This window comes from Hypanus sabinus, chromosome 28 (assembly GCF_030144855.1).
Source record: "Hypanus sabinus isolate sHypSab1 chromosome 28, sHypSab1.hap1, whole genome shotgun sequence".
NCBI lineage: Eukaryota > Metazoa > Chordata > Chondrichthyes > Myliobatiformes > Dasyatidae > Hypanus > Hypanus sabinus.
The window spans coordinates 8,450,874-8,475,282 of NC_082733.1; the positions used below are offsets into that span (position 1 = coordinate 8,450,874).

General features: G+C 44.6%; 1 protein-coding gene across 4 annotated transcripts in view; it reads right to left on the reverse strand.

The window, feature by feature from the left end:
• Positions 1 to 24,409, reverse strand: part of myo1ea (myosin IEa) — a 376,197-nt gene that overhangs the window by 57,741 nt on the left and 294,047 nt on the right. For all 4 annotated transcript variants that reach the window (XM_059952573.1, XM_059952572.1, XM_059952575.1 and 1 more), the window contains 5 exons: positions 21,779 to 21,864; positions 21,593 to 21,674; positions 16,710 to 16,816; positions 9,106 to 9,204; positions 5,287 to 5,431 (listed from right to left, as the gene is read on the reverse strand). In XM_059952573.1, coding sequence (XP_059808556.1) covers positions 5,287 to 5,431; positions 9,106 to 9,204; positions 16,710 to 16,816; positions 21,593 to 21,674; positions 21,779 to 21,864 — 519 coding nt within the window. The remainder of the gene's footprint in view (positions 1 to 5,286; positions 5,432 to 9,105; positions 9,205 to 16,709; positions 16,817 to 21,592; positions 21,675 to 21,778; positions 21,865 to 24,409) is intronic.

Consider the following 24,409-nt stretch of genomic DNA (forward strand, 5'->3'; position numbering starts at 1 on the left):
TGGTAAATTAATTGGCCATTGTAAATCGTCCTATATTTACACGAGGATTAAACTGGGTACTGCTGGGCATCGTGGCCTAGGAGGGCCAGAAGGGCCTAATCTGCACTGTATGTCAATAAAATAAAGAATAACAGTAATACACCTGATTCTGATTAACTGAGCCCATGTATTCCTCATCCATGCTAACAGTCAGGAATGATAACGATAGAATTCTCTCCTCCAGTCAGTGTTGCAATTAAATAAAGGAGACTACGGAGCCATGAGGGAAGAGCTGGCCAAAGTTAAATGGGCGGATGCCCTGGCAGGAAAGACAGTGGATCAGCAGTGGCAGATATTCTTGGGCATAATACAAAAGATGCAAATGCAGTTCATTCCAATGAGAAGGAAGGATTCAAAGAGGGGGAAGGGGCCACAGTGGTTGACAAAGGAAGTCAGAGATTGTATAGCATTAAAGAAAAAGAATTATGACAGGGCTAAGATGAGTGGGAATACAGATGATTGGGAAAGTTTTAAGGAACAGCAGATCTTAACTAAAAAAGCAATACGGAGAGAAAAAATCAGGTATGAGCTCAGTCTAGCCAGGAATATAAAAGGGGATAGCAAAAGCTTTTTTAGCTATGTGAAGAGAAAGAAGATAGTTAAGAACAATGTTGGCCCCTTGAAGAATGAATTGGGAGAAATTGTTATGGGAAACAGGGAAATGGCAACAGAATTTAATGCATACTTTAGATCTGTCTTCACCAGGGAGGACATAAGCAATCTCCCAGATGTATGGATGGGCCAGGGTCATAAGATATCAGAGGAATTGAGACAGATTGACATTAGGAAAGAAACTGTGATGAGTAGACTGGTAGGACTGAAGGCTAATAAATCCCCGGGTCCGGATGGTCTGCATCCGAGGGTTCTAAAAGAGGTGGCTCAGGAAATTGCGGATGCATTGGTAATCATTTTCCAATGTTCCTTAGATTCAGGATCAGTTCCTGAAGATTGGAGAGTGGCTAATGTTGTCCCACTTTTCAAGAAGGGAGGGAAGGAGAAAACGGAGAACTATCGCCCTGTTAGCCTAACGTCAGTCGTGGGGAAGATGCTTGAGTCCATTATTAAGGACGAAATAGTGGCACATCTAGATGGCAGAAATAGGATTAGGCCGAGCCAGCATGGATTTACCAAGGGCAAATCATGCTTGACTAATCTGTTGGAGTTTTTTGAGGGTGTAACAAGGATGTTAGACGAGGGTAAGCCAATAGATGTTGTGTACCTAGATTTTCAGAAGGCATTCGATAAGGTGCCACATAGGAGATTGGTGAGTAAAATCAGAGCTCATGGCATTGGGGGCAGGGTTTCAACATGGATAGAAAACTGGTTGGCAGATAGAAAGCAAAGGGTAGCAGTGAATGGGTGTTTCTCAGACTGGCTGGAGGTGACTAGTGGGGTACCACAGGGCTCTGTATTGGGACCACAGCTCTTTACGATTTATGTCAATGATTTAGATGAGGGCATTGAAAACTATATCAGCAAGTTTGCTGACGATACTAAACTGGATGACAGTGTGACATGCGAAGAGGACGTTAGGAGAATACAGGGAGACTTGGATAGGCTGAGTGAGTGGGCAGATACTTGGCAGATGTCATTCAATGTGAATAAATGTGAAGTTATCCACTTTGGAAGCAGGAACAAGAGGGCAGAGTATTGTCTGAACGGTGTCGAGTTAGGTAAGGGAGAAATGCAAAGAGACCTAGGAGTCCTAGTTCACCAGTCAATGAAGGTGAATGAGCAAGTGCAACAGGCAGTGAAGAGGGCAAATGGAATGTTGGCCTTTGTTACAAGGGGAATTGAATACAAGAGCAAGGATGTTCTTTTGCATTTGTACAGGGCCCTGGTGAGACCACGCCTGGAATATTGTGTACAGTTTTGGTCTCCAGGTTTAAGGAAGGACATTCTGGCAATTGAGGAAGTGCAGCGTAGATTCACTAGGATGATTCCTGGGATGGCAGGGCTGTCTTACGCAGAGAGATTGGAGAGATTGGGCTTGTACACGTTGGAATTGAGGAGATTGAGAGGGGATCTGATTGAAACGTTTAAGATAATTAAAGGATTTGATAGGATTGAGGCAGGTAATATGTTCCAGATGTTGGGAGAGTCCAGTACCAGAGGGCATGGATTGAGAATAAGAGGTCAGTTATTTAAAACAGAGTTGAGGAAGAGCTTCTTCTCCCAGAGAGTTGTGGAGGTGTGGAATGCACTGCCTCGGAAGACGGTGGAGGCCAATTCTCTGGATGCTTTCAAGAAGGAGCTGGATAGATATCTGATGGATAGGGGAATCAAGGGATATGGGGACAAGGCAGGGACTGGGTATTGATAGTGAATGATCAGCCATGATCTCAGAATGGCGGTGCAGACTCGAGGGGCCGAATGGTCTACTTCTGCACCTATTGTCTATTGTCTCCCTGAGCTCAGACAACTGAAAAACTTACCACCTTCTGTCATCCTGGCTCAAATCAGCACAGGGGAGTTCAACACGGGAATCTTCCTAACTAACCTGATTCAGTCTTCCGCTGTCATGGGCAGTCACACTGGAGGTGAGGGCACTGCTTTTAAAACCAAAAGCTCAAGACAAAAGCAGGCAAATAGTTGAAGGTCTGATTTGCTCTTTGATGTGCAGATTAACAGTTTCAAACAAAACTTCTATTTTATGGGAAAGCAGCAGGATACAGAAGGGAGCCTCCTGACAGCTAACAGTGTGGGTTTAGTGTCAGATTACATGCCAAGAGGACAGTTTTACAGTAATCGGCCAAGACAGTCTTGATTTACTGCCCAACTTCACTTTGCCACAAAGTTTGCCTTGAGCTTTCAGTGCTGATGTATAAACAGACCCTGCTGGCATTTCCTCTGTCAGCTTGCAAATGCTGTTTCAAAGAGACTAAACATACTGTCTGATCTGAACACTCCTTTGAAATAAAAAGGAAATTGTAAGACATCCCTTGTGACTAATTGGAGAGTGATACATTAACATTGAGCTAACTGCAAATAAGCTACCTTGGGAACACAGATCAACAGGTTGAAAGTTCAGAAATCACAAGTAATATTGGACTCAGGAAATTTTTCTTCCCAAGGGAATCTTGAAGTAAAAGTAACGTAAATTCCTTACCAACAGGACTGCATCATTTGCATTATTAGTTTAACCTGATTGTTCATCCATTTTCTTATGGATATGTTATACCGACCTATACCAGCTAACTTTCAACTCCGCAAATGTGGGACACAACTTCAGTGGGACAGTAAGCAGGAATAGGATAACTCATGAACTCTTCACCAACTTGCCTTTCATATCACTGAGGATGGTGCGGGAAAGATCGCGGGTCAAGGTCAGATCGGATTTATCTGTTGGTCTCAAACTAAACCATGTGCGTCAGTGCTAATGAGCAAAGTTGAATTCAAGTCCCCTGCAGCCTGGCAAAAGCACTTCCCCATCATCTGTACACATCAGCAATGATGTCATCAAAGAGATAAATCCCTCTGCATGATTATCGTTTGGCTAGCAGGGTCTGAGGATGTACCAAACTTTCTAGAGCTTTACGTGGTTACTATGAGGGGTAGACCAGGGGTTCCCAACCCTTTTATGCCATGGATCCTACCATCAACCAAAGAGTCCAAGGTCCCCACATTGGGAACCCCTGCTCTAGACAGAGTAAATTTATCCTGGTGTTAGTTTAATTGTGTTATTATATATTTATATAAATATTGATAATAAATAAACACAGAAGCAAGAAGTATCTCCAAATATGATTGGGCTACCTAGAAACGTTCAGTTTTCTGAACCAAGAGCACACTGCAACAGATACTGGAATCTAGAAACAAGACAGAAAATGATGGAAATTTTCAGCATCTGCAGAGAGAGAGAAAAGAAACTAGTGTTTCAGATCCATCATGTTACATCAGAATGGGGCTAAAGGCCATTAAAGCTGGGTGACTGTCGTTTCAGCCTACAGTCCCTGCCTGTTGTCGTTACACAGCTTGCGCAGCTCAGCTTATCACAGAGGCCTGGCTGTCAGGGCAGCCTGCAGAGAGGAGTGTCCGAGAGTGGCTCCCTGTTCTCAGGCAACTTTGCCCTGACGATCTCCTGACAGCATGTGCTGCCAAAGGCCCTTCCACAATCCTTAAATATCCCTGATGATCGCAGAGATAGAAATTGATGAAACTTATTTGTAGTAATTTAAACAATATTTTAAAATGATGAATTGATTTTGGGGCATTCATTTATGTCAATTCATTTAAACTATTAACATCAATTGAAACGGAGACTTCATTTCCGATTACCTTTCCATCAGGGTTAATGGAATGGACCAAAGGGTTAATGGAATAGACCAACAGCTAACAGATGCTGCTGAAGGCACAGAGACAGAGAGGGGAACGAGCTTACTGCCAACTGCACACAAACCTCTTCTGTTTCCACAGCTGCTGCTTCACCTGCTGAAGATTTCCACCACTTCCTATTTTAGTTAATTATTCAGAGACCTTCCTGACAATAGCTGAGATTAACAAGCTCCACAACCTTTCAATCACACCTATGAGGACATTGAGTATCTGGAGTTTAGAGCTTCATGCAGCATCGACACCACAGGATGTTTCCCAGGGCACGAGAGTCCAAAATCGCAGCTTGGTCGAGGCAGTGAGATGTCCTGCCATTGGCCATTGCAACAATTTTGGTTTGGAGACCAGAGCCAAATAAAACTTTAGACAAAGTTGGAAGCTGAAGAATGCTAACTTGGCCAGCTCAGTTACTCCTAAGGATGAAGTCCACCCACATTCTCAACAAACCAGATGGTCAGTCCATCAAGGCTCCATCTTTCCCCGAAACAGAAAATGAAAAGAAGCTTTTTAAAAGAGTTTCTGTGAATGAACCTCAGCCAATTTAATGCTTTCTTTTCAGAGAAGTGCCCATAACGTCCAGATCTCGTTCTGTTCCAGTATTCTGACATACCAACTCAATCCATTTAAGAGTGAGCAGGTGATGAGGAAGAAATAATCTTATTTACTAGATTTACCGGTGACAGGGGACTTGCAATATCAAAGCATGTTCAGTCAGACGGAATAATTCTTAGGAAAACACACTTGTTTGACGGGGGAGTAAAAAAAGTCAATTTTGGAAGGTTTATTGACTTCCAGCCCACAAAACCCACAATTATAAAATGGGCGAAGCAGACCTTTCAAGTGAATTCCTTCTGCGCTCCAATCCTATCACTGAGCAGAGACAATAAACGGGTAAAGTGAAACAGGTTCACGTACAGACTCCGGAGCTTTAATGAAGACTTTGCTTTTGCCCATCTGGTACTGATCAGAGTCCATGTTGACAGATCGAAGGAGAAAGACCACTCCTTGCTTCTCCTCTCCTCTCCAAGAAGGCCACGTCTCTTTGGTCAGGATGGCGTACCTGCAGCGATAAGGCGCATAAGCAACTTTGCCTATATACAGTTCCCCAGCCTAATAGTTTACACTCAAGCTAAGATAAGCAGTTAAGAAATTTACTTTTAAACATGAACAACCTATCAATAAATGGTATGAAAAAAAATCAAATCTATAAGCTTTTCTTTTGTGGTCAACATGGAACGTTTTTTCTTTTCAAAGTACCCGACTGATCCTTGCAGACCGACGAATATAAAACTGCAAATATTCATTAACCCCTGAGAGCCCTCACATGTTGCAATGTTACAATAACTTCTATTTGCCAATTTTTATCATGGCCAGAGGTAATTTTAACACTAAATCATTATGTTCTAAGCAAAATGACAGCAGTAATTTTGTGCAATTTAAGTGATTCATACTGGAACCTGAGAGCCAAAGTAAACCTCACTTTATAAATATCCTAGTTATAGGTGCATGTCAAGATTCCAATCGTAAATTGTCTTAATTGGTCAAGCAGGTCTCTACACCCACAGTTCCACAAACACGCTCACAACAACCATCCCTTCCTTTCTCCTTTCTGCTAAATCATTGCATTGAATTCCTCATTTCTTTTGAGTCTCATCATTCTTCAACCTCCCAAGCCCTTCACGCCATGGCCAAACATCAGCTCAAACTCTTCTGTTAGGACAGAAATAGACATTCCACAACCAGCATTCACTCCAAAAGCCAAACTTACAGAACTCCAGCATTGCTCCTCCATCCTCTACAGGAGCAGACTCGATGGACCAATGGCCTAATTCTGCTCCAATATCTTACGGTCTACAGCTTCTTAACATGCAACTGTTTAGATATTGCCTCTGCTTCAGATTTAATCCACATTCAAGTCTTTACCATTTTGGTCATGGGGTGAATATATTACCATAAAGAGTTCCTACCCACATCCACACAGCACTACCACTTTGATTTCATCATTAGAAACATGGAAAACCTACAGCACGATACAGGCCCTTCAGCCCAAAAAGCTGTGCCGAACATGTCCTTATCTTACAACTACCTAGGGTTACCCGTAGTGCTCTATTTTTCTAAGCTCCATGTATCTATCCAGGAGTTTCTTAAAAGACCCTATCGTATCCGCCTCCATCACCACTGCCGGCAGCCCATTCCACACACTCACCACTCTCTGAGTAAAAAATTTACCCCTGACACCTATTGGAATTATTCTAATAAGCTTACCCAGAAGAATAAAACCCATTCATTATTAGCCTTGAATATTTAAATATTAATAATATTATAATGTTCAAATATTCAAGTTATCAGCTTATCCAAATAAATCAAATATTCCATTCATATTGTGGATTTACTCTGAAACCCAGAGCCTGGTTAACAACAGTTTGTACCTTCAGAATCCACTATCTGTACTTCAGTTATAGTTGAAAAAGGTGAAGTGATTGACTAGCATTTCCTCTGTGCTGTGATATCTAAGTAAAATGGAGAATGGTACTACACTCCCAGTCTGTCCAGACATGACTTGAAGGCCAAAGTCAATGATCAGTTAAAACAATTAATTAATTTTTCCAATAAACTAGATGGCTCAGAAATACACTGACTGGGGCTTAAACTGGATTTTAGCATACAATTTACAGAGCATCAACTTTATCATCCTCTGCTGTTCAAACAGACCCTTCAAGTCAGAAAGAGTATTTTTAGAGATGATATTACCCCCTTAAAATTATCAGCCTTTAAAAAAACAAGAACCAAAACGAAAAGCAGAGGTAGTGGCAAAAGTCTTCTCTTTAGTTACTTTTCATACTAAACTTGATTCTGATTCTGAGAATGATATTTTGAGGGATATTTCAAGAAACACAACCTCATGTCTAGGTAATATGTTTAATGGACAGCCTTTATAAACAAGGCTGTACCTATAATCTCTGTTTTAAGGCACCCAGTATATTTTAAAGATTTGATCCGGATAAGGAAATACAACTTTATGGTGGCTGGCTGCCATCCCAATTAAACAAACAACATGTGCAAAATGAAAACTTTCTGTAAAATAGCAGGATATTGAATTTACAGCTGAGATTTCTATAACAGACTGCATGGTTGGGAGCAATTAACAGTTATCCCATTAACGTGCAAAACAAAATACTAAATATACAGTATACGGTCAGTGTTTTAATATGAGTAAACTGATTCTTAAAATTAAAAGCAAATTAATCTCATTTGAAGTCAAGAAACTCTGGTTCTAAAGCAGCATGAAAAGTTAGGTGCATGATTTTGGTCTATCCAAAACAGAGCATGAATATGGGATTAATATAAATACATGGTCATACCCCCTGGCTCTACACATAGTCGGAAACATAAGTGAGAGGAGACTCCACTCTTAGCATCCAAATACTAGTAGTGTAGAGTATTCTCTTAACTGGAATGAATACAGACAACCTTGGCTTTCATTCAGTATTACATGAACGCTGCAATGTCAGGGATACCGCTTTGTGTCCCTCTGTTAATAGAGATCAGGTCTTCTTGCAAAGCAGACAGCTATTTTTAAAAACAAGCGGCTTGGAGACTTTCTCCATCACTCCCAAAGAGGCTCATCCATTGTTTCCAGATCCAAACTTAGATTTTCGTTTAAAGAAATTTACTTGAAGCATAATGACCCGGTTCAAGAACAGTTACTACCTCACAACTATCAGGCTCTTGAACAAAGGGGGTAACTACACTCACTTGCCCATCCATTGAGATGTCCCCACAACCAGTGATCTCACTTTTAAGGACTTGTTATCTTGTTTCTCATTTTCTTGTTATTTATTGCTATTTATTTATATTTGCATTTGAATAGTTTGTTGTTTTCTGCACTCTGGTTGATCTTTCATGATCCTGTTATAGTTACTATACTATAGATTTGGCCAAGAATGCCTACAGTAAGATAAATCACAGGGTTGTATATGCTGACATACGTGTACTTTGAACTTTGACCCAAATGTAAAGTGCCAGAAGAACATGTAACACACACACAAAATGCTGAAGGAACTCAACAGTCCAGGCAGCATCCATGGAAAAAATACAGTCGATATTTCGTCTGGGACCCTTTGATACAACTAGAGAGAAAAAGATGAGCAGTAGATTTAAAAGGAGGGGAGGGGGAGAGAGAAACACAAGGTGATAGGTGAAACTGGGAGAGGGAGGGATGAAGTAAAGAGCTGAGAAGGTAAAGAGCTGAGAAGATGATTGGTGAAAGAGATACAGGGCTGGAGAAGGGGGAATCTTATCGGAGAGGACAGATGGCCATGGAAGAAAGAAAAGGGGGGAGGAGCACCAGAGGGAGGTGATGGGCAGGCAAAGAGATGAGGTGAGAGAGGGAAAAGGGGATGGGGAATGGTGAAGGAAAGGGGAGGGGGGGGGTGTACATTTGTACATATTGGACAATTTGAGTCCAATTCAAGACAGTGCCATTTTTCTTTCAAAAGACTAAATGCAGATCAAACACAATGTCCTACAATGAGAAATGTCAACAAGGATATCAGTAAAACTTCTTTATACCTGCAGAAGTCAGTAGTAATAATACAAGTCTTGGCAAAAACAAACTTTCTTACTGTAAGTAAATTTTATGTAAAAGAGGAGCTGGTGAATGAGAGAGAAGAAAAGGAGTGATGGAAAGTAAGGACCTGAAAGTGAGATTAATTCAGTCATAAAAGCTCCCACCTGTGTAAGAACTTCTTAAAAACTCGTCTATATGCGTAGCCAGCCCGGCGCACTCGGATGTTCTCCTTTAAACCCAGGTACTCCACTTGGTGTTTAACTCTAAAAGAACAACAACCAACAATTGATTGGACAGCAGAATCTGGAAAAATTACCGCGGCAAAATAACATTCCCGTATGGTCCCCCGTGTTTAAATGGAAACCAAATCTTCTATTGTCTGGATTTACCTGCACTCCTTTTATGAGGAAGATTTTATTTTGAGCTTGCTGAGCAAGATGTGGTGGTGCTGGTAAAACAGTTTCTACACCACCGGCTTACTTCATCGCACTTCCTACACAGTAGTATAATAATTTTGTCAGTGAACTCACTGACTTAAAAGGGAGGGAATATATGGCCTTCTGTCAAATTCTTCACAGTGGACTCTGCCTCTGGATTCAAAGCTACACTATTTCCATCCCTCCCTCCCAGTTCCTGGTGTTTCAGAAGTGAGATTCAATCCCACTTCTGGCCACACATGCAGGCCTTGGCCCAGATCTCATGCTTCGCTGTAACCTCAATCACAGTGAACCCCTAGCTCATGTTCCAGGCCAATGAATGAGCCTAGTGCCAGCCCAACAAGATGTCTGAACAATCGGATGCTGTATTGTTGGAGAATTTCAGTAACATTAGCAGATGGTAAATAAAAATCAACTTGTTCTCAAAGACTCTTTGGGGAAAGAAAGCCCCGTCCACAACTTCACAGCCAACACCAACGTGGTTGACTTTCAGCCGCCCCATAATGGCCTAGCAGGGCAGAGTTCAAAACAGAAAGTACAGTTCGTCACACAGCAGCACAGGCAGCATCAATAGGGAGAAGCGCTGTTGATGTTTCGGGCCGAAACCCTTCGTCAGGACTAACTGAAAGGAAAGATAATAAGAGATTTGAAAGTAGGAGGTGGAGGGGGAAATCCAAAACGACAGGAGAAGACCGGAGGGGGAGGGGTGAAGCTAAGAGCTGGAAAGGTGATTGGCAAAAGGGATACAGAGCTGGAGAAGGGAAAGGATCATGGGACGGGAGGCCTAGGGAGAAAGAATGGGGGAGGGGAGCACCAGAGGGAGATGGAGAACAGTCTCCATCTGAGTGATTATGAGAGGGGTAGAGAGAGAGAAAAAAAAGGGGTGGGAGGAATAAATAAATCAGGGATAGGGTAAGAAGGGGAGGAGGGGCATTAATGGAAGTTAAAGAAAACAATGTTCATGCCATCAGGTTGGAGGCTACCCAGACGGAATATAAGGTGTTCCTGCAACCTGAGTGTGACTTCATCTTGACAGTAGAGGAGGCCATGGATAGACATATCAGAGTGGGAATGGAACGTGGAATTAAAATGTGTGGCCACTGGGAGATCCTGCTTTCTCTGGCGGACCAAGCGTAGGTGTTCAGCGAAACGGTCTCCCAGTCTACGTCGGGTCTCACCAATATATAAAAGGCCACACCAGGAGCACCGGACGCAGTATACCACACCAGCCGACTCACAGGTGAAGTGTCGCCTCACCTGGAAGGACTGTCTGGGGCCCTGAATGGTGGTGAGGGAGGAAGTGTAAGGGCAGGTTTAGCACTGCGTCACTCCCCACCGCACCACCTGACCCCTCCCTTTCAGAGCCCCACTCACACCCCACCACTCCCCAATCCCATCCCCGCCCTCTCAACAATCCACATGCACCCTCCTGTTGTCCCACACCCACTCTCTCATTGACCCACCTCCCACTCCACGTCTGCCCATAAGACTCGGGAGTAGAATTTAGGCCCATCGATCCTGCTCTGCCAATCCATCATGGCTGATTTATCATCCTTTTCAACCCCATTCTCCTGCCTTCCCCCCCAACCTTTGACAAGCTTACTAAAGAACCTCTCAACCTCTGCTTTAAATACACCCAATGACTTGGCCTCCACAGCCGTCTGTGGCAACGAATTCCACAGATTCATCACCTTCTTCATCCCAGACCTAAATGAATGTCCCTCTATTCTGATGCTGTGCCCTCTGGTCCCAGACTCTCTCTGCACGTACACTAGGCCTTTCAATATATGACAGGTTTCAATGAGATTCCTCCCTAATTCTTCTAACCCTCATCAAGTACAGTTGCAGACCTATCAAACACTCTTCGTATGTTAACCTTCACGGAATCATTCTAGTGAACCCCCTCCAGACCCTCTACAACGCCAGTATATCCTTTTTTAAATAAGGAATCCAAAACTGCTCACAAGACTCCAATTGCGGCCATGGAAAGCCGCAGTTTCACATCATTGCTCTTACATCCTAGTCCGCTTGAAAGGAACGGCAACATTGCACTTGCGTTCCTTACCACTGATTCAACCCTCAAGTGATTCAAATCCAAAGTCCCTTGGCATCTAATTTTTGAATTATCTTCTCCATTTAAAAAATAGTCTACACTGTTATTTCTTCTACCAAAGTGCATGATCGTACACTTCCCTGCACTCTATTTCATCTGCCACTTCGTTGCTCCATCTCCCAATATGTCTGATGCTGAGTTCCTGCTTCCTCAGCACTACCTGCCCCTCCAACTACTGTCGCACCATCTGCAAACTTGGCCACAAAGCCTTCCATTCCGTCAACCAAATCATTGTCATCTAATGCGAAAAGAAGTGGCTCCAACATCAACCCCTGTGGAGCACCACAGGTCACCAGCACCCAACCAGAAAAGGCCTCCTTTATTCCCACTCTTTGCTTCCTGCCAGTCTGTCAATCTTCTATCTATACTGGTACTTTCCCTGTCATACCACGGGCTCTTACCTTGTTAACCAGTCTCATGTGTGGCACCTTGTCAAAGGCCTTCTGAAAATCCAAGTAAACATCCACTAGCTCATAGGCCTGCTGAGTTCCTCCAGCACAGTGTGTGTATTAATCCACTGACTCTCCCTTTTCTGTCCTGCCTATTATTTCCTCAAAGAATTTCAACGGATTTGTTATGCAAGGTTTCCCCTTAAGGAAACCATGCTGGCTTCGCCTGTTTTATTATGTGCCTTCATGTACCCCAAAACCTCAACCGCAATAATAGATTCCAACATCTTACCAACCACTGCGGTCAGGCGAGCTGGTCTATAATTTCTGCTTCTTCCCTCCATTCTTAAGGAGTGGAGTGATAATTGCAACTTCCTCTGGAACCATTCCAGAATCTAGTGATTCTTGGAAGATCATTATTAATGTCTCCACAATCTCTTTCAGAACCTTGGGGAGTAGTCCATATGCACCAGGTGATTTATTTACCTTCAGACCTTTCAGTTTCCTGAACACTTTGTCCTTAGTGATAGCAACTAGATTCACTTCTGACCCCTGACACTCTTGAACATACTGCACAGTGAACATTGACACAAAATACTTATTGAGTTCATCTGCCATTTCTTTGTCCCCCATTACTACCTCTCTAATGTCTTTTCCCAGTGGTCCAACATCCATTCTTGCCTCTCTTTTACTCTTTAATAATAGGCATCCATTAGTCTGTGAGACCATGGATTTGCGCCTTGGGGGGGTTTTCCAGGGTGCAGGCCTGAGCAGGGTTGTATGGGAGACCGGCAGTTGCCCAAGCTGCAAGCCTTCCCCTCTCCACGCCACCGATGTTGTCCAAGGGAAGGGCACTAGGACCCATCCAGCTTTGCACTGGTGATGTCACAGAGCAATGTGTTGTTAAGTGCCTTGCTCAAGGATACAAACACGCTGCCTCAGCTGAGGCTCAAACCAGTGACCTTCAGGTTACTAGTCGAATGCCTTATCCACTAGGCCAAGTTCCAACACTTTATATATCTCAAAAAACTTTTGGTATCCTCTTTTATATTAGCTTCCCTTTATATTTCATCTTTTCTCTCCTTATGGCTTTTTAGTTGCCTTCTGTTGGTTTTTAAAAGCTTCCCAATCCTCTAAATTCAAATTTTTGCTATATTATATGCGCTCTCTTTTGTTTAGTGTTGTCTTTGACTTCCCTTGTTAACCATGGCTGCATCATCTATCCTTTAGAATACTTTCTAAAGATCTGTCATTGATTCTACAATGATTATATTCTACTATGGATTTATTGAGTATGCTCACAAGAAATGAATCTCACGGTTGTCTATGGGTATATGTATGTTTACTTTTAACTTTGAATTTCTTCACCTTTGGGAAGTACAGTATCTATCCTGGGCCTTCTGAGTTGCCCCCAGAGACTGCTGTCATCCCAGCTAGTATCCCCTACCAATGAACTCTGGTCAGCTCCGATCTCCTGCCCCTGTAATTCCCTTTACTCAACTATAACTTCTTCTCAAACTGCAGGATGAACACTATCGTAATATGATCACTGCCTCCTAAGGGTTCCTTTACCTTAAGCTCCCTAATCAAATCTGGTTCATAACAACACCCAAGCCTTTCCCCTAGTGGTCTCAACTACAACCTGCTCTAAAAAAAAAATCATCTCATAGGCATTCTACAAATTCCCTCTCTTGGGACTCAGCACCAACCTGATGTTCCCAATCTATCTGCATATTGGAATCCCCCAAGGCTGTCATAATATTACCCTAATTACATGCCTTTGATATCACCCATTGTGATTTGTACCCCACATCCTAGTTACTGTTTGGAGGTTTGTGAATACTTATACCTCCCATTAGGGTCTTTTTACCCTTGTAGTTCATAACTCTACCAGCAAGGACTCTACATCTTCTGATCCCATGTCACTGCTCTCTAAGGATTTGATTTCATTTTTTTACCAACTGAGCCACCCAATCCCTCTGCCTAACCTTTCGATACAATGGGTATCCTTGGCTATTAAGCTCCCAATCTATGTATCACTATATCAGTGATGCCCACAAAGTCAGACCTGCCAATCTCTAACTGTGCTACAAGATCAACTACCGTTTTCATATATTGCGTGTATTCAGAAAAACACCTTCAGCCCGGTACTCATCACCCTTTTTGATTTTATCACCATGTCACACACCACACTGACTGCAATTTTGTCCCATCATCTGCCTGTCCTTCCTCACAGTCTCACTACACAATGCATCTATTTGCATACCAGTGGCTCCATCCTCAGCCCTATCACTCTGGTTCCCATCTGCCTGTCAAATTAGGCCACATTCACACTAGACCGGATGTGAAAACGCCGGTTTCACGTAAAAACGATAGGCGTCCACACTATGCATTTTTGAAAATATCTCTATCCACACTGAAACGGAGATTTTGGCGAATCTCCTCCTCCTGCGCATGCGCAGGACACATCTACCGAAAACAAGCGGCACGTTTGGTGTTGAATCTCGCCGTAAAAGTGCGCGTTTATGTAGCTAGACTAGAGAAACTTAAAACGACGGACAGCTGTTGGCTTTCATGCAGGAGAACTTAAAACTAAAAAAAAACAAATACTGGAGTGTATGGCAGCAACTGACAGAGTTCACAGACAGTATGACCTGGCTGACAACGAACATTGAAAAACTAACTCTGTTGCATTAATAAAGTGTGTAAAACATGTCTGCATCAGTATTATACTTCCATACAATGTTACATTAGGCTGTTCCTCAGCCACACATTCATCTGCCAAATCATCCTATTCTTACCCTCATTGGAGTGTGGCTCAGGGAACAATGTAGAGATGAGGGAACAACGTAGGGATGAGGGAACAACGTAGGGAATGGAACAACGTAGGGATGAGGGAACAACGTAGGGATGAAGGAACAACGTAGGGATGAGGGAACAACGTAGGGATGAAGGAACAACGTAGGGATGAGGGAACAACGTAGGGATGAAGGAACAACGTAGGGATGAGGGAACAACGTAGGGATGAGGGAACAACGTAGGGATGAGGGAACAACGTAGGGATGAGGGAACAACGTAGGGATGAAGGAACAACGTAGGGATGAAGGAACAACGTAGGGATGAGGGAACAACTTAGAGATGAGGGAACAACGTAGGGATGAGGGAACAACGTAGGGATGAAGGAACAACGTAGGGATGAAGGAACAACGTAGGGATGAAGGAACAACATAGGGATGAAGGAACAATGTAGGGATGAAGGAACAACGTAGGGATGAAGGAACAACGTAGGGATGAGGGAACAACGTAGAGATGAGGGAACAACGTAGGGATGAAGGAACAACGTAGAGATGAGGGAACAACGTAGGGATGACTACCCTGGAGGACCTGCTTTCCATCTTTCTACCTGGCTCCCTACGATCTCGCTTCAGAACTTCATGCCTTTTCCTACCGATATGCACTACCATTTCCAGTTGCTCAGCCTCCTCCTTTAGAATACTGTGGACCTGATCTGAGACATCCCTGACCCTGGCACCTGGGCGGCAACATACCATCCGGAAGTCTCTTTCACACCCACAGAACCTCCCAACTGCTCTTCTGACTCCAGAATCTCCAATCACTACTGCACGCCTCTTTTCCCTCTCCCTCCTGAGCCCAGAGCCAGACTCAGTGCCAGAGTCCTGGTCTCTGCAGTTTCCCCTTGGTAGACCATATTCCCCCCTCCCCAAACAGCACCCAGAACGGTATAGTTACTATTGAGGGGAACAGCCCCAGAGGGACACTGAACTGGCTGCCTACTCCCTTTCCCCCTCCTGACACTCACCTAGGTACCTCCCTGTACCTGTGTTCTATCACCTCTTCTTTCTCTCATATTAGCCGAAGGTCATCGAGCTGCAGCTTCAGTTCCTTAACACGGTTTTTCAGCAGTTACAGCACAACGCACTTGGTGCAGGTGTATTTATCAGGGATACTGGAGGTCTCCTACCTCTCACTCAGAGAATATACCACTAACCCTGGATCCATTTTCACCACACAGCTATGTACTAACAAAGAAAGAGAAAAACATACTTACTAGAAACCTACTTACAGCCTCCACCTGATCTCGCCCAAGCCTGACCACTCCAGCATTGTCCACTCCAACAAAGGCCGCTCCGCTTACACCGTATTTCTTTTTACTGGCCTTTGCCAAGTGCCTAAGGGATCATCGTGATTGCAGCCCGTCAGGTGAGGGCGTCCCGCCCCAGCCCCTGGCCCCTCACTCGGGATTGATCCACCAGGCCAAAGGTGCATACACAACCACTCTGGTGCTGGTTATTTGACGATAGAACCACCAGCCGTTCCCAGGGGCAGACCATGCAGAGAGGCCCAGGTCTTTGAGACTCTCTGCCCTGTTCAGGCCTGCTCTCGATAATGTTGGGAATCACTCTGCCCCCTCACACCAGTGGTGCTGTCGCTGACAGTGAGAAAATTCACCTTTTCCCAGTCACTGCTGCCTCTGGTGGTGCAGTACAGCAGGGGCAGGAACATTTGTCTGGCAGTATATAACACTGCAGGAAGATATCAGGCCTAGTCCGTCACCTGGGCACCATCGCAGTGTCCCCTCACCCAAGGCCACACTGCTCCTCGTGTGCCTGTGGGAACCGGGAGTCAGTGAAGCCCCAAGCCACCAGCCTCCAGCAGTAACCTGTGCTATCCAAATTGAAACATAGAAGTCGGGTGATCAGTGGGGACTTGCTCCCCGACACAATTCAGTGGATGGAGCGGAACAAGGGTAGAAGGGATAGGTGACTGGGAAAGTGATTAGGATGGCCGGTTGAGTTGCTCGCTCTCACCTGCTCTCCTCCCAGTCTCTGGGCTTCTTGGTTTCATTGGGTTTGATGCAGCGGATGTAGTGAGGGGTGCATTTCATCAAAGTGCTCACCAGGTCATTGGCTTGTTTCTGAAACAGACAAAGCAACGCTAAGGTCAGTAATGCGCAGGCAATAATCTGAGGATTCAGAGAGGGACAGTATGTGTGAGGGACGTCAGTGCTCGGAACAAATCCAACAAGACAATCCAGGATTACACGACTAATTAGAGATCACGTTTCTTTCTAAAGTGCACAGGAAAGGAAACACTTGATTCTCTGCCAACATTAATCTTTTCTGCTCAAGAGTTACAAACCGACTTCAAATCCTTAGAAACTTCCCCATCAATCAGCTTGAAGTGACTTTGTCTATCCATCAATCAGCTTGAAGTGACTTTGTCTATCCATCAATCAGCTTGAAGTGACTTTGTCTATCCAGAAATCAGCTTGAAGTGACTTTGTCTATCCAGAAATCAGCTTGAAGTGACTTTGTCTATCCAGAAATCAGCTTGAAGTGACTTTGTCTATCCATCAATCAGCTTGAAGTGACTTTGTCTATCCAGAAATCAGCTTGAAGTGACTTTGTCTATCCAGAAATCAGCTTGAAGTGACTTTGTTTCTATAGAGTACCACTCGACTCTAACCCAGAGAAGGGGCAGACCAGCGTGAAAGTGTCTCTCTAAACAGGTCAAGGCTGCTGGCTGTCTGCACCGAAGGGTGCCCATTGTTTCAACAGCACACAGCAATGGCACTTGGTTAGTGTACAGTAAACCAACTCACACGACAGGTCAGCTGCCAGACGGTTGATTAAAACAAAACTGATGGAACAGCCAGAAATAATAACGTACAAACTTGTCAGGAGTCCAAGAGAAATGAAGGTGCAACCAAGCAGCGGTTTCAAAGTTTAAATGACCAGAATCAGAATCAAGTTTATCATATGTCAGCAATACAGTGAAAAACATAAAAATCTGTTACAAACAAAAATACTGCAAAAGAGGAAAAGAGAGGTAGTGTTCATGGACCGTTCAGAAATCTGATGGCGGGGGGGGGAAGAAGCTGTTCCTAAAATGTTGAGTGTGGGTCTTCAGGCTCCTGGACCTCCTCTCTGGTGTTAGCAATGAGAAGAGGGCGTGTCCTGGATGGCAAGGGTTGCTAATGAAAGATTCCTCCTTTTGAAGGTGTTCTCGATGGTGGGCAGTTTGAACCTACAGCTCTCTGCAGTCTCTTGTGATCCTGTGCACTGGACCTCGATGCATCCAGTCAGAATGCTCTCGGAAATTTGTAGAAATTGTAGTCTCCGTTCAGAGTTCACCTGACAACTGAGGTTGAATTGAACGTTCTGTCCGCACTTTTGCATCTTGGTTTTCTGTGACTCGTGTTAGCAGCACGAATGCCGTTTGTTCTCAGCTCCTGCTTAGGCCGGCCTGCTGCTGAACTTTCAGGCCAGAGCCTAGGTATCCACTCTGCGCTCTGTGTGACATGGACGGGTGACGAAGGGAAAGCTAATGTGGTTATGGGATGGAAATGTAGGCCTAGGCCACATGTCTAGGCCTCTGCACCATGCTTCAGGTTCGCAGGCCAGGGACATGGACTTCTGAGGAAGGAAATCTGAGTCCAGGCCTCCACTCTACGCTGAAAGGCCAGCGGCGAGGATGGGTGACGAAGGGCATCCATGCATGACAGGCTGTCCCACGTCGATGGTTCCCGGAATCGAACGCCCTTGCAAGGAGGAGGCATCAATGCTCTCGGAGTTCGAGTCTGCAGTCCAGGGTCACTATTGAAGATCGAAGCCTGAAGGTTGATTGGAAGTCTGGAAGTTGAAGCCTGGCTGCTAACACATCAGTTAAAACACAGACTTTACAGAGCAAGGTAGAGAACACGTGCTGTCCTACACACATAGGGACTCACAAACACATGGGCCTGCATAAGCTCAGCAGTCCGTACCCATTACCCACTTCGGGCTTTCTATCCCCTACCCTCCTCTTACTCCTCCCACCTTTGATCTCAGTCAGCCCTTGTCCCTACACTCACCTCCCTCTCTCTCGCCCTTCATTATTTCCTGTACTTGGTATCTCCTCACATCCTTTTCTCTCTTCCTTCTGTTCTTTCTCTTCGGCACCTTCTCTGCTCTCAGCCTGTTTTCAAACAGCCTTCAATATGGACACGTCTGGGAGAGATGGAGGACTATCTCCTCAAATCTGGCTGCAAAAGCACACCTCCCCCTTCTGTCTGCTCATTGACTGCTTGGAAACAGTGACCTGAGCCTACGGAGCAGGAATACCCCTAACCCCAGCAAAGGTTGCCTCTTGGTCCCAATAATCTTCTCAACCCTTCTGACCACAAAGCTGAACCTCACCCCACACAGGCTCCGGCTGGAGGTGAGATAATACACAGGACAAATTGGAAAATGGTTCAACCTCTGTTGTCTCTGCTCCAAGGCCATCCAAGGCTCAGTCTGTGAGTTGTAGAGGATACTTCTGCAGCTGTACGTTCAGAGGCCGAGCCCCAAGCCATTCATGGCTTGTTCCTGGAAGCATTTTGATAATTGAAGCTTTCACCGAAAATTCACAATATACCCTGTCTATACTTCTCACTGCCTCAGTAGTCAGCATAATCGAACACCCCCCAACAATCCTGGATATTCTCTCTTAGTCATGGAGTGGATACGACACTACTGCACAGAAAATGGCCCTTCGGCCCATCTAGTACATGCTGAGCTATTAACCTACCTGCACCTGGACCACTGCCTTCCCATCCAACTTTCTCTGAAATGTTGAAATGGAACCCACATTCACCACTTGCGCTGGCAGCTTGTTCCACACTCTCACCTCCCTCTGAGTGAAGACGTTCTCCCTCATGTTCTCTTTAAACATTTCACCTTTCACTCTTAACCCATGATCTCTGAATGTAGTCCCACCCAACTTCAGTGGAAGAAGCCTGCTCATACTTAACTTATCTATACCCCTCAATTTCGTCTACCTTCCCTCAATCTTCTACAGTCTGAACCTATTCAATCTTTCCCTATAACTCAGGTCCTCAAGTCCAGGCAACATACTTGTAAATTTCCTCTGCACTCTTTCAATCCTGTAGCTAGGTGACCAAAACTGCATATAATACTCCAAGTTAGGCATCACCGATGACTTACACAATTTCTTCATGACATCCAAACTCCCATGCTCAATGCACTGATTTGAGAAGGCCAATGTGCCAAAGGCTTTCGTTGTGACCCTACCTACCTGTGATGTCACTTCAGACTCCCAGAATCCTCTGTTCTACTGCTCATTATGCAAGACCTACTCTGGTTGGTCCTCCCACAGGGCGACACCTCACACTTGTCTCCTTCCCTCTCCCATCAAGGCAGAAAACACGTGCTACCCGACTCAAGGACAGCTTCTATTTCGCTGTTGTAAGGCTTTTGAATTGTTCCCTCGTACAGTAAGCTGGGCTCTTGACCTCACAATCTATCATGCTATGATCTTCCATTTTATTGTCTACCTGAACTATACTTTCTCTTCACTGTTACTCTTCCTGCTACATTCTGTTACTGTTTTACCTTGTACTGCCTGAACGCAGTGTGTAATGATTGGATCTGTATGAACAGCATGCAAGGTAAGTTTTTCACTGTACCTCGGTATATGTGACAATAATGAACCAATTCTAATATGAAAGTCCTGTTCAAAACCAACTTCAGACACGATCCATGATGTGACCCTAGATAAAGTGGACAACTTCCTGTCTCTTAGGAGCATCTTTTGGAAAAACAGGTAATTTTGACGGAATTCACCACTGTCTTCACTGCATTAGGGCAGTTTCTGGACACTGGAGGAAAAGGTTGAAGGTCAAGACCTAATGCTGGCAGGAAACTGACGGGCAGCAGTGATCGCTTCCAAAACATGGACTGACTGCAGCCCACCGAGATACCATCAACGTTGACTGACTGCAGCCCACCGAGATATCATCAACATGGACTGACTGCAGCCCACCGAGATACCATCAACATTGACTGACTGCTGCCCACCGAGATACCATCAACATGGACTGACTGCAGCCCACCGAGATACCATCAACGTTGACTGACTGCAGCCCACCGAGATACCATCAACGTTGACTGACTGCAGCCCACCGAGATACCATCAACATGGACTGACTGCAGCCCACCGAGATACCATCAACATTGACTGACTGCAGCCCACCGAGATACCATCAACATTGACTGACCGCAGCCCACTGAGATACCATCAACATGGACTGACTGCAGCCCACCGAGATACTATCAACATGGACTGACCGCAGCTCACCGAGATACCATCAACGTTGACTGACAGCAGCTCACCGAGATATCATCAACATGGACTGACTGCAGCCCACCGAGATACCATCAACGTTGACTGACGGCAGCCCACCGAGATACCATCAACATGGACTGACTGCAGCCCACCGAGATACCATCAACGTTGACTGACTGCAGCCCACCGAGATACCATCAACATGGACTGACTGCAGCCCACCGAGATACCATCAACGCTGGCTCCAAATTAAACTCCACTGGCAGGATACAAGCTCAGCACCTTTCCCCACACCAAAGTCTCCAGCTACAGGAGTCTCAGTCATATCGTTCACACCTCCAATACCTGGCTCTATTCTGAGCTCCTCTGCAGCACCATGTTACTGACTGGAGCAAGCAAACGATCCCAGCGTGATCTCAAAGCTTCCCTGAAAGTGTGCAACATTTCTACAGCTCTTGGGAACCTTTGGTCCACAACGCTGGAAGTAGAGAAAGCTCTGCCAGAGTCTACAAGAGCCAGACTGGGCTTATCTTAGCAAGTTATCCTCAACCCAAGGGCCCATCGAAGAGAAGGCTGAAAATACCTTGATTTTGCTGCCAGCTGTGGTGGGGCGACCTTTCTTTTCCGCTTGCAGACTTTCAGGAAAAAGTGCACGAATGAAGGGGCTGTGAAGCAGCAACAGATCAAATTAGCATGCAAGCAAAGCAAATCCTTGCACTCAGCTCAAAACACAGCATGCTCACACAAAACCAGCCACTCTTCCACTTACAGCTCACTGCCCTGCATGAGTTCGATGAGGTCGGTGAAAAGAACGTCTCGATTCCGCTCACAGAATCCCTCCACGTTGTAGGACACCTGGACGGGAAGGGAAAATTGAATGGCCTGAACACTACTTTCCCATTCACATGTCTAACAAGAATTATTTTTAAAACAGTTCCATGAACAGTCACAGCAGTTAACGCTAGAGAAACTTATTCTGATCTTCAGAATAAACCAGACATCTGTTTCCTCAGCCTGACCCGCTAGAAGAATGAAGCTAACAGATAAACAAATATTTCCCATTATTTACAGCTGTATTCAAAAGTAAACCATCTCATATTTCTTCTGAGTAAATATAATGCATCAAACAGAATTTGATGCAGCAAATGCAAATCTGATGGTGCAGTGGTGCAGCTGGCCAGGCTGCAGCTTCACAACGCCAGAGGCCTGGGTGCAATCTTGACCTCAAGTCCTTCAGTGTGGAGTCTGCATGCCTCCCTGATAGTCCGGGGGAGGGGGGATTTCCTTAGGGTCCTCCAGTTTTCTCCCACAATCCAAAGACATGCAGGTTCCTGTTAATAATTGGCCACAGTAAATGGTCCCTAATGCAGGAGTTTCCAATCTTTTTCCCCCATCATGGAGCCCTACCATTAACAGAGGGGTCCATGGACCCCTGGTTGGGAACCACTACCCTAATGTCTAGTGTGTGATAGAATCTGTGGGGGGGGGGATGTTAATGAAAATGTGGGGCAATAAGAAACAATTAAATATGATTAATAAAAAAGGGTGGTTGATAGCTGACAGGGACTCAATGGGCTGAAGGGCCTATTTAGTACTTTTATGTCTCTATGATTGTATGAGAACTACAGATTTGAAGACACATACACCCTGTTACTTCCAGAAAGATCACCCTTTCTCATTAGGTTGTTGCAATGGAAAGGGGTGAAATGTTGAGAGGGCTTGCACTGTCCTCCTGGGTCCAGTGAGTGCGGCTGGCGGCCTTGTACTCTCGCAGCAATTGCCATCAAAGGCTGAGTGCTTTCCCAACTCTCCTTGAATGTTCAGCTTCAACAAGAGGAGGAAAAGGGTCCATTCACATTTGGAGCCAGCGCTCCAAACCAGATTCCCACAGGGGCACTAATCACTTGAGTCATCTTAGTCAGACAATCACAGATGGTTGTTGGTGAACGGAGAGTGAAAAGGGTAAGATGTTAAGCAATATGACAAAGGCTGAAATTATTTGTGCTGACACTGAAAGCTTATTTTGGTGGTTCAACTATAAAGCTATCAATGCTGTAGAAAGTTTATTTGTTTCTATTATTTATTGACATCTAGTGTGGATAGGCTCTTTTGGCAGTTTGAGACACACTACCAACAATCTCCCAATTTAGTCCTAGTCTAAGCAGAGGACAATTTACAATGAGCAGTCAACCTACCAACCGGTACATCTTTGGACTGTGGGAGGAAACGGGAGCACCCGGAGGAAACCCTCGTGGTCACGGACAGAACATACAAACTCCTTACAAGCAGCGATGGGAATTGAACCCCAGTTGCCGGTACTATAAACTGTAGTGCTAACCACTATACTACCGTAGCACTCTTGAGCTCAAATGACTATAAAATTTTCAATGATAAAATAATATCAGAAAATACACAATTAAAAAGTTAAAGTAATGAGATAATTTAAGCTAAAATAAGAGAAAAACTCTTACCATTCTTGTCTTTTAGGTTGAGTTTTGTTTATTACGGTAAAGGGGGTCGCATCGGAGACACAGGTTTTACAAGGTAATACGGGGGAGCCTATGGAGAACTGGCTTCACCATTGGATTCCAATTGGAGCCAAGCCCAGAGACAGACTGGGACAGGAAGCCTGTCCATATGATCTTAGGCTTACTAACATTGCAAAAAAATTAATGAGAAATGCTTTGTGGTAACAGATTAACTGCTGACAGCGGCAGTTCCTAGCTTTTCTAATCCAAGTTGAGAGCGTTTCCCAAAACTTGGGTTAACACTTTTGGTCTAATTGTAATACTGATTGCACAAATGTCCTGGCATTCTTCCGGCAAGTCTTAGTGCTTTGTAAGTCATACGATGTTTCCTCAACAACTTTTAACCTTTTCCTGGTATGTAATGTCTGCAGTATATATTGTCAACAAATTAATTAGTCAAACACAGGACTGGTCATTCTATTAAAACAAAAGCAACATACCAGATAGGAGTGACCAGAGGGAAATCTAATCTTAACACCACCACCAAATAACTTGTTAACAGACATTGTCTTAGTTACATTTTGCTTTCTAATTCACAAGCAGGAAGGAGACTGGAGATTCAGTGAAGATTAGCAGTGAGGTTGAAAAGGGTTTAAGCAGGTAATAATAGACTTGGAGTTTGCAAGTCTGGTGTGGAGTGAAAACCACGACAGGTAGAGAATTCCATGGATTTAGGATCCTGGGAAACGAATGAAGTGGGGTCCCTCATCAGGAGATCATGTGCATGTAAGCCAACTGGGCTCCACTCCCCTTGTCGCTTCAGACTGGGAATTTCCTCGGGAAAACAAATTTGGAATGGAGCTCAATGCCAAACTGATATACAATGAGAGGGGCCACACCAGGTTTGGCTGGTGCTCTTCATCAATGTTCTC